The following is a 15331-nucleotide window of genomic DNA, read 5'->3' as shown; positions in this document are numbered from 1 at the left end:
CCAGCTGTCTAATCCTGCTGCAATGTTTTAGCACATCTTGTTTATCACCTTCCTTTATGCCTGCCCCGTGCTCTTTCACTGGGTTTTTTCTGGGTGTCTGTCCCCAGACACCAGCTATTTCCAGTGGTGCTTGATGATGGTTCTCCAGTCCCTTGGGTTTCAGTGATGCCTCACTGAGGTGGTTTCCTGACATCTTAAGCTCATTATTGTGGCTTACTATTGTGCCCCTGGAGAATCTGAAAGGAGAATTATCCCTTTGCTCCTTAAGCCCACATCAGCTTGCACTAAAATAAACAGCAGAAACTGAGAGCACGCTTTTCTGACAGGTGGCACAAAATCCACTCTTCTCTGGCCAGCTTTGCCAAGCTGGGACAGTGCCTCTCCACCTGAGGCACTTGTGGCTTCCATGGTAATAGCATATGATACTTCACAGCCTCTTGCTGGTCTGTTGTGGTGGCAGAGCTGTTAAGTAAAGGTGCATTTTTGCTTCCATTTTTCAAGTGATTGTAAGTGCCCACTTTTTTGTAACCAGCTGAGAAAGGAGGCAGCAGGTCCCTGGCAGAACTCTTTGCTGAAGTGCCTCAGCTCTGGAAGCAGCTGAGAGAGGTCAATACTTCTGAAAGACAGTGCCGTGCTCTCATCATATAAAGGGAAACCTCAATCCAGCCAGCAGGACATTCTTGGCATGGTGTTCCTTCTCAGTGTTGCCCAGCAGCAGAACAAGAGGTAACGGGCACAAGTCGAAATGTAAGATATTCAGGTTGCCCAGAGAAATTGTGGAATCTGTCCATGGAGAGAGTCATAATGTGCCAGGATGCAGTCCTGGGCAACAAGCTCCTGCTGACCCTGCTCAGAGGAGGGGGTTTGAACTCAGCTATCTCTAGAGGTGCCTGCCAACCTCAGCCCTTCTGTGATTTCTGGGTCTTGTCGAACATTCAGTAATGGAGTCAGAGCACACCAGGGACCTAAGTTCTCTTGGAAGGGCTATTCTGAGGGCCTACTGAATGTGGCCTTCTGCCAAGAGTGATAGCAGGAGGCAAAGCGAGAGGCTTGGCCCTCTGTTGCTGAGGGTCTGGTGGCACAGGTTCATTGTTGGACCTGTCCATTGTGGTGAGGGTAGAAGAAATGAAGACAGATCTCATAGTGATGGGTTGATGAGCTGTTACAGGAGGAACCAGGCAGCTGTCTGCATGTCTGAACAGGAAACATCACCATGTGAACCACTTTGTTTGTGTCACTGTAGCACTGATGCACAAGTGTTCCTGTTTCAGATCAGGTAGTCTCTTTCTGAACTGAGATGCCACAGATAGCCAGACAGCATGCAGCTGGATGAAGATGTAGTGAGTGAACTGATCTGAGGAACAGGCAGGATATCTAACAGCTTGTGCCAGGGATTTGAAGGAAGGATCCTTGCTTTATCCCTTCAGTTTTCCTGCTGCTGAATAACTCATAGGAGAAGGGATTGTTCTTATTCTGTCTTGTGTGAGGACAACGATGACAGTGACCGTCTAATATCATCAGTGAAGCACTTTCATCTTGTTCTTGCTGAGATCAGTGTCTCGTGGTTGTGAGATGATGTCTGCTTTTAAAAAAACTTTTCCTCCTGGCTGTTGCTTTGGTTGGGTTGACATCTTGGGGCTTTGCTGGCATGTCAGGGTGCAAGGTGTTGTGCTCTCATGCATCATTACAGCTATGCCTTCCTCCCTCTTCTGCTGGAGGAGTCTCCCATGGGAAGGTGAGATGGAGGGGCAGTGTCTTTGCCCTCTGGCATGGAAACACAGCTACAGCCTTTGGAAATGTTTGTGGTCCTTGGGAGTCTTTCTTAAGCAGGTGACCTGGGTTGGGTTTTGCTGCTGTTTTAACACTAAGGTGTCACCTTGCTGTTGTTTCCTGTATTTAAGTTTCCCATGGGCCAGCTTGGGTGGTGATCAGCTACAGCCTTTCCACTCACTCAGTGGTTCTTTAGTGGGATGATGGATAGTGATGTGACTAGTTTAAGAACCTAGACAGATTATGGGAGAGAGATTAATAACCTTTTCTAACATGCAGCAGCTTAGTCAGTTTGGAATGTTTTCAGGAATAGCAGCTGTGAGAGGTGGCAGCCTACAGTGAAGAGCAAATAATATTAAGAAAAGAAAAAAAAAATCTTGCTTCTCTTCCCACCCAATAAAAGATAATGGAACAGAAGAATCAGCCCCTGTGGGCAGGTGAGCAGAGATAAATTAGAGGTGACAGCATGTACATGAACTATGGATTTGTACATAATAGCTACACGTAGCAAAGCACGTGTCACTGCAAGGTCAGGGGCAGGCGTTGGCCTATGTGGGTGTTGCACGTGAGGTGGGCAGTGTGAGTGTGCAGTCCTGGTCACTGGTGCCCCAAAGTGTCAGCCAGTGCCATGTCTGTAACTGGAAGCAAGACACTGGAAGTGGGAGAGGGGCACATGCGTGTGTGAGTATTTTACTGTCTAGAGTGTGTTTGTGGGGTGAGGTGGGTGTTGCAATGGAGATGCTTCCTTGGCGCTGGAAGGAGGATGACCGTGACCATGTGCTCGTGGGGTGTAACTGCCTCTGCCCTAGGCCAGGCTTGGCCAGCTCTGAATGCAGAGACCTGTCTTCCAGTGTGTCTGTATACCACCAGTCTTCAATTCTCCAGGCCATTTTGGGATGAGGGTTAAAAGTCTGTAATTTATTCCTGTTTTTGTTCTTCCTTCACAAACTTCTACATGCAATCTCGGAATGGGATTAGTGGAGCTGAGCTTTTCTTAAGAGCAGTAGGTAACCCAGGGGCTTACCAGTTGTGTCTCAAGGATCTTTTGGGGCTGGCAGAAAGGAAGGAAGGATTTCAAGGCCAATCTGATAACCTGGCTGATCAGAGAGATGTTTTCTGCTATGTAAAAATAAGAATTTTAAATTGGAACATAAACCTCTTGTGCTCTTGCCTTGATCTTATCAATGTTGAGAACGCCCTCTGCTTGGACAGGGGCCAGATCCCTCGAATGACTTCCCTGTCTCTTATCTCTTACTCTACATCCTAAAAGGCCACTGCAGAAACATGCTGGCTTTTCTTCTCCTAAAACAAGGGACCTTTTCAGTGTGGAGTTGAGCAGGAGATGTGTTGGCCAGAACCTCCTGGGCAGATGCCTGAGCTATTAACAAATACAAGGCATACCAGGTGACAGAGCAATATTGGTGCAAACCTCTGGTTCTGGCTGCACAGCACAAAGTAAAGATTTCTAAAAAGCCAGAAGGTTCTGTGTGTATATGCATGTATATAAAATACAGATGTTGCCCCTTCTATCACAGGCTCCTAAGGAGCTGTGCAAGCATTTAGCATTGGATGCATATAAATACACAGATAAATACCATGACTACAATTTCAGAGTGAGTTATACTGAGAAACCTGCAGAAAGTGTGACTCACCTGAAGAAGGACAGGGTGAGGAGAACTTCAAGCCGTGTTCCTGGAGCTATGTCCTTATTCATACCATATCATGAGTATAAACAGCTCGGGCATCTCAGGCAGCAGAAATCCCAAACTGCAGCTTGCTAACAGTTTCCCAAACCTTCCTGGTTGTTTTCAGTATGTGACTGAGTGTCTAAACCTGACCCTGACCTTAGAATCAACAAGAGAGACTCACCTCCTTGGCCAGTCACAACCTTGGATTACTTGCTGCTCAGAAGCCCCTCATGGAGATTTTGGCATTCCAGTTCCCCAAGTGGTGTCTTGTCTGCAGCTGATGGGCATGCCTCTGCTGAGCAAAGTGGAGAAGGGCCTCTGCTAAGTGGGAGCATGAACATCCCTTTGGGTATCCTACACTCCTCCCAGCCCAGCCACTGAACTTCCTGCTGAAGATGATAGTTGGTCCTGGAGAACCCCAGCTCTTGTTCTGAATAATTCCTGACAAAAGACTTTTTCCAGAGTTTGCTCAGTGTGGGGAAGGGTCCAGTGTAGCCAAGGGGGGAATGCCTCTGTCTGTTTAGAAACGATTCCAAATATCTGGCTTTTACTGGATTTCATGGCAAAGGCTAGCCAGCCTTTAGCCTGCCTACAGCAGTAAAAATGGGACTGTCATGTCTCTCTTCTGTTTCCTTAAGGACAAGAACTTTTATTGCTTCCTGCTTTTCATAAATTCCTGCCATGTATGCCCTCACACCTGTTGAATCATGTAAGTGCCCACAGAATAGACTTTGTGAAATAGCCGAGAGCTCTGTAATCCACTCAGCATCATGAAAGTAGCGAGTGGCTGGTGAGTGAGGAGGCTGACTTCCTATTTTCAGTGCTGTTCTTGCCTTGTGGTCTGATGTGGGTTGTGGGTCTGGTTTAAGAATAGGGGGAGGTGGGGAGTGGTGGAAAGGAGGTGCAGCCCAGTTGCTCCTGGGACAGCCTTGTGTGTCAGTGGCGGCTATGGCTAGTGGCACCGCGGTTCAAGGGACTGGAAAGTGGCAAGGCATGTTTCACAGAGAGAGGGTCAGATTTAATGATTTCTGGGTCATACCTGGGTGATGGAGCAGAGAGAGAGATGTAGGGGACGGCACAGGGTGACAGAGAGCCACTGTTCTCTGCTAGAGCTTAAAGTCCAAGATGGCTGATTAGGCACATCTATTCACTGCATCCAGGCCCACTGCAGTGGTTCCCGGCTCCCTTTTGTTTGCTGTTTCTTGGCTGTGGGAACCTGGCACCTCCCAGTCCCTAGAGCTGTAATCCTCTTTTCCCACACACCTCTCCCATAATACACCCACTTCCTGTGCTTGGCTTCCACAGCTGGGGCGGTTTGTCCAGGGGCAAGCACACTATGTCAGCATGTGTTCGCAGCCTGCTCATGCCAGGCTAATTAATCCTCACTTTGCAGGTTTAATTTGTGTACCCTTCAAGTTGAAAGCAGCGTGCTGCTCTGTGCCAGCCTGCCTGGCCAGAGGGAATCTGCTTGCCCTGGCCTCATGCAAACTGGAAGCTGCACATGCCCAAGTACACACCACGTGCCGGCTCTGGGAAGCATGGTACCTGGGGTTCCTGGCCCCAAGGGAGGAGGACTGAGAGGCAGCTGGTGTGATCTCTCTGAGAGGAGGGTGTTCCTGCTACACAGCAAGAGCTGGAACGGGGAGGGTGGAGAGGAAGGAAAGGATGAGGTAGTGTCACTTGTGTACAGACCAAAACTAAGGACTCAGATGCACTTGGAGATTTAGGGCCAGATTGTGCCTTGTCTGTGTCTGTGTTTGTTTGGAGCTACTCTTGTGCCTGCCTCTCCTCCTGCTCAGGCATATGCAGATCCTGTAGTAGTTGCAGGAACTGCAGGAATGCAGGAACCACAGGCAATTCCTTATCACAAGGTAAAAAGTGGGTGCAAGACACAGCTCACTAGTAGGGAAACATGGGTTCATTCACTTGTTCTTAAGAGATTTGTTTTGCCTTCAGAGCATGACCTTTACTGGGATCCTGGAGTGACGAGTTCCCCAGCTTGGCCAGGGAGCACCAACAGACTGCCCCTCTGAATGATCCATCTGTCCCTTTTATTCGTGCAGCCTCTTTCCTTCAGGTTGTCAGGCAGGCAGAATCAAAGCTTGCAGTCAGCTTTGTCAAAAACGCATCTAAAGATGTGTGAAAGAGGGAAGAAGAAAGGCCTATCCTGCTGGTGCCAGCAGGGACCCGTAGCTGAAACTGGCTGTTTCTGCTTTTGGGCAAGTGACCAACAAGCATCTGCTAGGCCCTTTGAAGTACCTTCCAAAAAGGTTCAGTGTTGTCTGTCTGGTGGCACCTCTGTAAGTCTGGTAGTTGCCACCTGACAACTCTGCACACAGATTTGCAAATGTTTGATATTTTTAAAAATTTTTTTTAACCTTTCTAAGAGGAACGGGGATGTGTTTGTAAACCACTGAACTGCTCTTTGCAATGGGGTGGTATAGAAGGACATAGGTGTTAGGCAGCCTTATGTTGGTGATGGAAGACAGGTCTTTCAGTCTTTTAGGGGAGGGTAATGAAAAGCATAAGAAAACTGTGCTAACTGCAAAGTTTTGGGTTCCTTGTCAGACCAACATTTGGAGATGGCGTTTTCTTGGAAAAGAAAGGAACAGAGTAGTCATAAAATGGAGTTCTGTCATGGTCTATCTTTTAACTCTTCCTTGAAATAAAATTCTCTATGAACCTGGGGGTGGAGGACAGACTTTCAGGAGGCAAGGAGTTTGCCTGTGAAAAGTTACTCTTTGAGCTGCTCCAGGTCTGTGACTGGAATAAAGTGTCAGAGGCCCTATCGGAGTTAATGAATAAGCAGTTAAATGTGAATTGTTGCTCCACTGGAGGAGCTGGTCCTGTTTGCCAGCGACTACTTCTTGAAAACTGCCTGAAGCAAGACTGTAAATGAAAAGAAATCACCTCTCATCAGAAGGCTGAAACACCTAGAAGTTAATTAGTTCATCCTGGCTGCCTGGCTGTGGTGTACTGTCGTGACTTAACCCCATGATGAAGTTGCTAACTTGCTACCCCCGTGGGATGGGGGAGAGAGTTGGGAGGGTAAATGTGAGATAGCTTGTGGGGAGAGATAAAGACAGGTTAATAGGGAAAGCAAAAGCTGTGCAAGCAAGCAAAGCAGAACAGGGAATTCATTCACCGCTTCCCCTGGGCAGGTAGGTGTTCAGCCATCTCCAGGAAAGGAGGGCTGCATCATGGTTACTTGGGAAGGTGAAACAACAGCTTATGCCATCATATGGTATGGAAAAGTCCTTTGTCCAGTTTGAGTCAGATGTCCTGGCTGTTCCCTTCCCAACTTCTCATGCCCTTCCAAACCTTCTCACTGTCATGGCATGAGAGGCTGAGAAGTCCTTAACTTAGTATAAACATTGCTTAACAGATTGATATTTTTAGTTATTGCTGTCAGCATTATTCTCATCCTAAATCTAAACCTTCAAACAGGATACAGCAGCTACTAGGAAGAAAATCAATTTTATCCCAGCAGAAACCAGAACATGTAGGTACTATGCATTGGAGAAACTGAGGCAGAGATGATGGGAAGTGGCCTGGTCAGAGCCATGTTTGGAATTACAGATGTACCTAGGAGCAGGTGTGTGGGTCCCCTTCCCTTGCTCACTGCTGATGGCTTCATATATCAAAGGTGAAGTGTGAAGAAGTTTCTTTTCTAACACTAAGCAGGGGTGAGAGGAAGGAGGACAAAGTGGAGTTGAATCAGTGTACCTGTAAATGTTCCTCTGTGGAGTCTGACAGCCTTTACTTTTTCTGTGCGCTGTCTGAACATTGGTGCTACCTCTGGCTCTCCCCACTCCACGGCAAGGCAGCTGTCTCACAAACAGGCAGCATCTCAGGCAGGAATCTGTCCTTGCCAAAGCTATTCTGGGGATTTATTCCTTTCCACACAGGGTGGTGGTGGGAATCGGATGCGCCTTTACAACTTGCAATTACATGGTGCCTTTCATCCCTAAGGACTTTTAACAAGTGAGTCTGCAGACTGCAAAGGGATCATTCACCCACCGCTGGAAGGCAGCATCCTTTAAAAGGAGCTCAGCAGCATTTCCCAACCACTGGGGGCCAAGAGTAGGAAAGAAGGGACTCCTGTGCTGGATTGGCCTTGAGTAGGGGTGAGTTGGCAGAGTGCACAAGCTGATCTGATTTTGAATCCCACCAGGATACTAGGGCTCTTAAGAAAGAGGACCAAAGAGTCCTCTTAATTTTCCATCACCCTTAGCACACCACTCTCTTCGGAGACATTGTTGTGTTGGGTAACTGCATTCCCCCCCTCCTGAGGGCATTGTAATTTCCACAACTGAAAGCTCACTTGGACCTGTGCTCACTTTGGCTTTGTCCAAAGAGGAGAATCATGATTCTGTGGAATCATGACACCAAAATTATGTTACAGTCTGCATTTGGGATATTTTCCCAGACTTCATAGAAGTAAGGGACTTGTTTCTAGGAGGAATATGGCTTCATATTAATAGATTTAGCTTTACATGTTTATCTTCTTCCTGTGTACTCTTTCCTTGCTGAAATACACAATTATGTTATAGATGGGTTTATGGAACAGTTGTGCATTTGTCTGTTTTCTGAGAGCTGCTAATATGATTGAAATCAGCATTTCTGCTGAGATGTTTACTCTTACTGGTCTTCTTTGAGGCAATTCCTTCCACTCACTGTCTTTAGGTGTGCTTCTTTGTTAATGCACTTCAGATATGTTTCAAACCTGGTTGCTTATTTGCTCCCCTGTATTTGAAGGTGATACTGCTACTGATGACAACAGTGCATGTTGGCAAGAGTGTATGTGTAGGCACATGTACATGGGTGAAGAGGCATTCTTGACCAAGGTGGTCTGTGCATAGTTGCTTGAAATGTATTTAAGACAAGTTTACCTCCCTTAGGAGCTCATCTAACTCAAAAAAGGTGTGCAATGGGGCAGCATGGGTATCTTCAGGTGCTGGACCTACCTTGTGTTCTGAGCAGTGATGAGCTGTGGTGCCTTAGCCCATCCCCTGGATGCTGTGAAGTTCCAGCCCTGCATGGCTTGAGTTACTTTAGGAGCAGGCAAGATTTGTATGAGCGGAACAGCTCTCCTTGTGATTTCCAAGTGAGGAGGAGTCTCTGTGCACGGAAGGATGTGGGCAAGTGACCAGGGAAGCCCATGTGTATTGGGGAGAACCTGAGGCATGTGAGGGCAGGTGAGTGTGTGCAAGTGAGCACGTGTGTGTGACAGCATGTATGTCAGCCTGTGTGCTCTCCTGTGGCAGCTGAGTGAACCTGACTCGGGCCACTCTCCAGCTGTGTAAATACATTGCTTAGCAAATTGAGGGCTCTGGTTAATGATTTCCATTAGCACAGGGCCCATATTAGGCTCCGTTTTGTGAGCGGTACCCAGCTGTCCGAATGCCATTAGAGTGAACACATGAGCCTTTAATGTCAAGTGCGGATTGTTTGCACTCTGAGGAGCCTCTGCAGGAGCTGGCCTGGGGTTGCTCACCAGGGGCTGTCAGGCAGGTTTATGGCAAACTCCTTGGGGACCTGCTGCAGCAGCAATGACTCCTAAGACCCTTCCCTAGTCAAAGCAAAGTCCCAGGCATGGTGTGCCCAAGGAGAAGGGCAGGCTGGCTAGGACGTTTGCCCAGACTACAGGGAGGCAGCTGGCCCAAGCAACAGGGTGGCAGGAACATGTTCCCCTCTCTGGCAGCTGGCTCTTTCCATTTTCTTTCTGGAAATACGTCTACAGAGCTTTGCCTTGTGCTACTCATCAGGAGCAGACCACCACATGCTGTGATCCCAAATGGTGTCTTGGACTAAGCCAGATCAGGTCTGGTGATCCCTAGGGCTGGATACGAACTACAATCTAAAAATGCTCCTCTGCAAGAAGAGAGTCGAGGGATTTGGAGGTTTCTTACCTCCAGCAAGGTCAGTAGCAGAGGTGCTGCCCTGTCAGTCAGGGAGTAGGTGCATGAGGATCCTGTATTGCTTGGGATTATAAAGGAGTGCAGATTGGTCAGGGTGTTGCTATGGATGAGGGCAGTCAGGTTACTGTCTCTCCTGTTACTGCCTGCAGCTGGGCACAGGCCCCTTCTCACTCTGCCCTTGTCTGCTGTTGTTGAAAGCCAGCGGTCATCTTGTGGCTGCTTGAGAGGTGCCATGATGAAAAGGCAGGATTGGGTGCATTTTGAGCCTCGCAGCTGCCTGGCCACCTGCGAATCTCTGCATCCTCCTGTGTCTTCTCACATCCCTGACCTTCACCTCAACCTTTGTTCTGTGCCCATCATCCTGGCAGTGCCCTGGAAAGGCTCTCTGCCCCACACATTGGCCCCATAAGAAGGCCCAGAGAGAAATCATAGCGCAACTTCTCACCCAAGGTTGGTGAGTTTTGTAGATGACTTTTGTCTGTCCTTTGGGCCCATCTTTCCCCAGCCTCTTCATCTGCCGTCTGCCAGAAATGAACAGATTCAGCTGCCTTCCCTAATCCTGTCTGGCATTTCAAAATGGAAGGGACTGCCAGGTTCTTTGTTCCCATTCCCTCTTGGCACTGGCAGGGGACCTTCTCTGCTCTGGAGAAGGACAAATGTGCTGATTTATTCTGCCCCTTAGCTTTGAATAGGGGTTGCTATGTTACCCTCCAGCTCTGAGGCCTGCCAGAGCATACACCATATATAACCCCACAGCAGGTGGCTATTGAGTAAAGGCCCTTAAATCTGCCTCTCTTGTTTCTTATGCTGCTGGCCAAGGTGTCAGGGGGATGTAGCAGGGCATGATTGTCTGACTGAAACTCCACGCACAGCTGATGCCAAGCACCACATTGGCATTTTCCATTCTCAAGTGCCCATCTTAATTTGCAGGAGAGATACCAACTAGGCAGGAATAAGCTGCCCACACTGGTTTTAGAGGTCGTTCCTGACATGAAGGATGCTGCCCCATGGGGCTGAGCTGTGACCCAGAGCCTGGAGACAGAGGCTTCCAGATCCTGCTGCAGTTACTGCAGCATTCAGGGCCTGGGCTTGGACACTTCCTTAGCTCATTCTGATCTGCTATGTCTGGGTGAGACAAACCATTTAAGCAGGGATATTTGTATGTGCTTGTCTTGTGATGACAAGTTAAAACCCAGGCAGAACAGAGGTGGAGGCAGCAAGACATCACCTTGCCGTGCTCTTATGTGGTTGCAGCTGTCTGACAGACCTGAATTTGAAGTGCTAAAATGAACCTTTGTCTTCTATGAGACAGCAGAGTCGGTAATTGTTCCTAAAAAGCCTAATTCTTTGAGGAACAGTCCCACAGTGCAGGCTGAGCAAAGGAAACCATGGTTCTAGTTCGGAAAGGCCTAGAAAAGGAACAGGGAGTCACATAACACCAGAGCCCAGTCTGAATCACATAGAATGTTAAGGGTTGGCAGTGACCTTGAAGACCATCTAGTTGCAATCCCACCTGCCATGGGCAGGGACACCTCCCATCAGACCAGGCTGCTCAAGGCCTTATTCAACCTCCCCTTGAGCACTGCCAAGGTTGGGGCATTCATGACCTCCCTGGGCAACCTGTTCCAGTGTCTCACCACCATCACAGGAAAGAAGTTCTTTCTAATATCTAGACTAAATTTTACCTCTTCCCATTTGTACCCATAACACCTTGTCCTGTCACTACAGTTCTTGCAGAAGAGTGTCTCTCTCTGGCTTCCCTGTAAGATCCCTTTCAGGCACTGGAAGGTTCCTGTGAGGTCTCCATGCTACCTTTTTCTCTCCAGGCTGAACAGCCCCAACTTTCTCAGCCTGTCTTCATCAGGGAGGTGCTCCAGTCCTCTTAACAACTTCATGGTCCTCCTCTGAAGTTGCTCCAACAGTTTCATGTCCTCCTTATGTTGGGGACTCCACAAGTGGATGCAGCACTCCAGGTGGGTTATCACCAAGAGCAGAATAGAGGAAGAGAAACACTTCCTTCGACCTGCTGGCCACACTGCTTTTGATGCAGCCCAGGATTCCACTAGCTCTCTGAGCTGTGAGTGCACAATGCCAGCTCACAATGAGTTTTTCATCAACCACCACTCCCAAGTCCTTTTCTGCAGGGCTGCTCTCAATCACTTCCCTGCCCAACCTGTAGGTTTTTGGGTTTTTTCTAACCTGTTTCTCACTGGTTTTTTTTCCTAACCTGTGTGAAAATAATGGTAAAGCTCTTCCCAAGAGTGATGGAAGTGAGATGAGAGTAGGGGACATTTGCATGAGTTTCTGAGCTGCTGAACATCCCACCTATTCCTTGGGAACTAACTCGGCAGAATCATGATTAAACACTTTCCTGGCCCATAGAGCAGTTTGACCTCTCCTGGCCAAAAAGTATCAGTGAAGTAGCTGCCCCACTACTCTTTATGCTTGCATAAGGAAAGAAACAAAACAAAGTTCCTGAAAAGTAAAAAAGAAAGCTCTTCACATTTAACAGAGTAGAATCACTTCTTTGGCACTTTAATTTCTCTGGGATCCACACATCCCAGCACAGCCTAGTGGAGAGCAGCATTTTTGTCCTGTCACGCAGTGCAGGGAGTCCATGGGGGTTTCTGGCCTACTTACTCTGGAGCTGCTCTGACCGTGCTCTGAATACTGGGAGTCAAAGGCAGGAGAATGGTCTTTAGTGGCCATGGTAGAAACCAGTCTGTAAGGCCTTGGGGGTTGGATCTTCTCTGCATATCTCTCAGCCATTCCTTGTCAAACTGTGGAGTTTGGAACCAAAACCCGGGAGAGTTTCAGCATGCCTGGACTTCAAGAAAGGATGGTTTGTAAATCCTTATTGGAGAATTGTTTTAAAATGGAGCTGAAGAAAGAGTTTTCAGAGTTGGCTTGGTTTGTCTCCATGCTCTAAAAGTGTTATTAGGTCTTACTTCAAGGCCAAGTGAATTTAGTTTTTCCATGTGACACCTTTTGACCTTTCTGACTCTGGTACTCTAAATGCTTCATGGATATCCTGTTTCACTTAGTGGCTACAGGTGCCATGGGCCCTAGTCATGTGGATCCTAGGGACCTCAGAACTGGAGGAAGGAGGTGTGCCAGCTTTTTACCTTGAAGGGTAGGAGCAAGGATGTGAGCAAAGTGCTTCCGCTGCTTATATTAATGCCATATGCTTTAATTGCAAGCATGACCACCCATTCAAGGAGGTGTAATTGTATCAGAGAGGGGGAGGACAAATCACTCAAGGCAAGAACTTCACTGTTTGCAGCTGATACGAGCACTGACTTCATGCCTGTTTTTATTCCCCTGCAGAGCATCAGCGGAGGCTGCCCGCCGCCCCACTTTATGTATGATCCCTCCACTTTTGCCTTCCGTTCCCTCAGCACCTTGAAGCCGCTGAGCCCGATAGCTCCAGTGGAAGAACCGTCGTGTGCCTACTGAAGGAGTTTCTCCAAAAATCCTCAGGAACTATCAACCAATGTCCTGCCTGGCAGGGAGAAGGGGAGGTGGTGATACCCAAGGGGAGGGGTGGGAGAAGAAGGGGCAATGACACATCTTTGCAATGCAGCTGCTCTGGCAGGAGGAAGTGAATGGCTTGGCAGCAGTGCCTGTTCCCATACCACTGATGTATTTGAGCAGTGGCAAAGGGAGTGAGTTTTGCATTTCAGGGCAAAGCAAACCAGTCAGGTCCACAAACTGCAAGAGCTGCCACCAAGGCAGTGTCAAACATGAGGATGGTGGTAATTGAAGATACACATGAGGCGTTCAGGGGTCAGAGTGTCCTGCATGGCAGCAGGGATGAGTGATCAGGGTGTGAAACCAAATCCAGTCAGTTTCCCAAGGATACCTGGGTCAACAGTGCTTTGCTGTAGACCTGACACTTCTCCCACTCAGAAGTGAGCTCAGGATTGAAGAAAGAGGCTATACAGAGCTGCTTGCAAAACAAGAAAATCCCTCTCTGAGATTGTTATAATTGCATTCACATCAAGCTCTCTTAAGTGGAAAACCCTAGGACAGGGAGACACGTGGAGGAGAAACTGGCACATCTAGCTGTGCATTCCAGATGATCTGCTGGCAGTTCAGTGATACTGTCCAAAAAGAGATTGAAATGGGAGAGTGAGACATCCATATGTAGGTCAGGTTAGAATAAAATTCTAGAGTGGAAGGTCTGTGTTAAGCCACACAGCACCCACCTTCACTACACTCCTCATCATCAAAGAGAAGAACTTGGGGGTGACTGTGTGTTCATGGGTCTCCTCTCTGCTGAGGCAGTCTGTGTTCTGGGGTATGCAACACTTCTCCTTAGTATTGTCCCACTACATGATGGTGGAGGTAACTGGTACTACCAAACGCAACCCAATTTAATGTCTCCAGCAAGCTTTCCACACCCCTTGTTCATGCTAGCTAAATTCAGGTAGACCCCTCTGGTATAATATGCCCAGATGAAGCAAGGAGTGGGAAGAAGCAGTCAGTTTTGTGACTGTTGGTGGAAATAACAGGAGTTCGGGTGAAGGTGGGGGACATTCCTCCATAGACAGTTCTGAGGCTGTTAGGACCATGCTCGGCCTTGCCTGCCACTGGTGTTTGACTGGGATCTCTCTTCGAGGCGTGTGTGTTTTGTGCACAAGGCAGGAGTTCATAGAACAAGCTCCCACCTCTCCTGTTGAGGCACTTTCCTCTTGCTGCACCTAGTGGAGAGAGTAACCTCTTTGTGTAGGCATTCCCCACCATGAGCCTGTATCTGAGTGCAAGGGAAAGCAGGTAGTTTACTGTTTGTCCAGATCAAGAGGAGCAACTGTGAGTAATACAGAATAATTCTTGGTTTTTCAAATCTGCCTTAGTGTGGAGGTCTTTGATGCTGCTCTTTGGTTGACACCAATGGTCAGTCCAGCTGCCAGTAGGAGGCTACCGAGTGAACTGGCCTGGGCCCTTCACTGAGACCCCTGGGGAAAGGCTGCAGGCTTGGGGACCTGAATCCCACCCCCCCCCCCCTCCCTAACGCCTGTCATTCAGGCAGGCAGAGCAGCTGGGCAAGGTGGTGAGGGGATGTCTGTCCTGATGCTGTCCCAGCTCTGCCTGCTCTTTGGCTCCAGACTGTTACAGCTGGGCCACCCCCTGCACCAGCACCACCTCCAAGAGGTCACTTGTATTTACTGGTGAGGAACCTCTGGCAGACCATCATGGTTCCCTGCAAGTCCCTTTTTCCAAGAGAGCCTAATTCCTCTGCTAATTCCTCCTGCCCCTGTAGAAATTCTGCTTGTCTTGTTTTGATGGCACGCTTCAGCTTTTTAACTGCTGCCAGATCAAGCTGACCAGTGCAGGACAGGAAGCGTTGCTCCTTTGGACCAAATCCCTGTGCTCAGGAGATGGGACAGCCATAGCCTGGTACCCATCTAAGAGGCACATTCCTTGTGCAAAAGGCTGGGCTGGCAGCCCCTGCATGGCCCTGCAGCCTCAGGCTTTGCTCAGCAAGAGCTGCCGAGGTGCTGGCGCCCAGCGGTGTGTTCCTGCCAGCCAGCAGGTGGGGCAGGCTGCCTTGCCCGGGTAGGAGCAGGGAACAGGGATGTCCTGCCGATATTGTTGCCTTTTACTACTTTTGTAACTTTTCTCTGTCTTTTCTTTTTCAATCAGAAGGAAAAAAAAAAAAAATTAAAACCCCACAGTGAAATAAAGTGTAACAGCTGCTATATTCACATCTCTGGTGGGTCTCGTGCATCTGCTGTCTCCTGGGTGTTTGTGGGCAGGGGTGCAGGAGGAGGTGGAGTAGAGTGAGCTATGACACAGTGCAGCCAGTCCCAAGCACTCCACAATACAAGGAGGCCACGTCTGCGAGTGAATGGCTTTGAAAATGAAGAGCTTTTGCAAAATGAATGCCAGGTTCTTTGCATGTGCAGCTGCTCCATGTGAGGTATGGTGTACTGGTGTGGTATATTGTCC

The 15331-nt window shown here is 48.5% G+C and overlaps 1 protein-coding gene across 5 annotated transcripts in view; it reads left to right on the top strand.

Moving 5' to 3' along the window:
- Window positions 1-15089, top strand: part of LOC116441162 — a 66875-nt gene extending 51786 nt beyond the window's left edge. For 4 of the 5 annotated variants that reach the window (XM_032102791.1, XM_032102790.1, XM_032102793.1 and 1 more), the window contains one exon: window positions 12707-15089. In XM_032102791.1, coding sequence (XP_031958682.1) covers window positions 12707-12835 — 129 coding nt within the window. In that variant the 3' untranslated portion in view covers window positions 12836-15089. The remainder of the gene's footprint in view (window positions 1-12706) is intronic. The other variant, XM_032102792.1, reaches the window with a different exon arrangement.
- Window positions 15090-15331: the final 242 nt, after the last annotated feature.

This window comes from Corvus moneduloides, chromosome 3, assembly GCF_009650955.1.
Source record: "Corvus moneduloides isolate bCorMon1 chromosome 3, bCorMon1.pri, whole genome shotgun sequence".
Lineage (NCBI taxonomy): Eukaryota > Metazoa > Chordata > Aves > Passeriformes > Corvidae > Corvus > Corvus moneduloides.
This window is presented reverse-complemented; position numbering and strand designations above follow the sequence as displayed.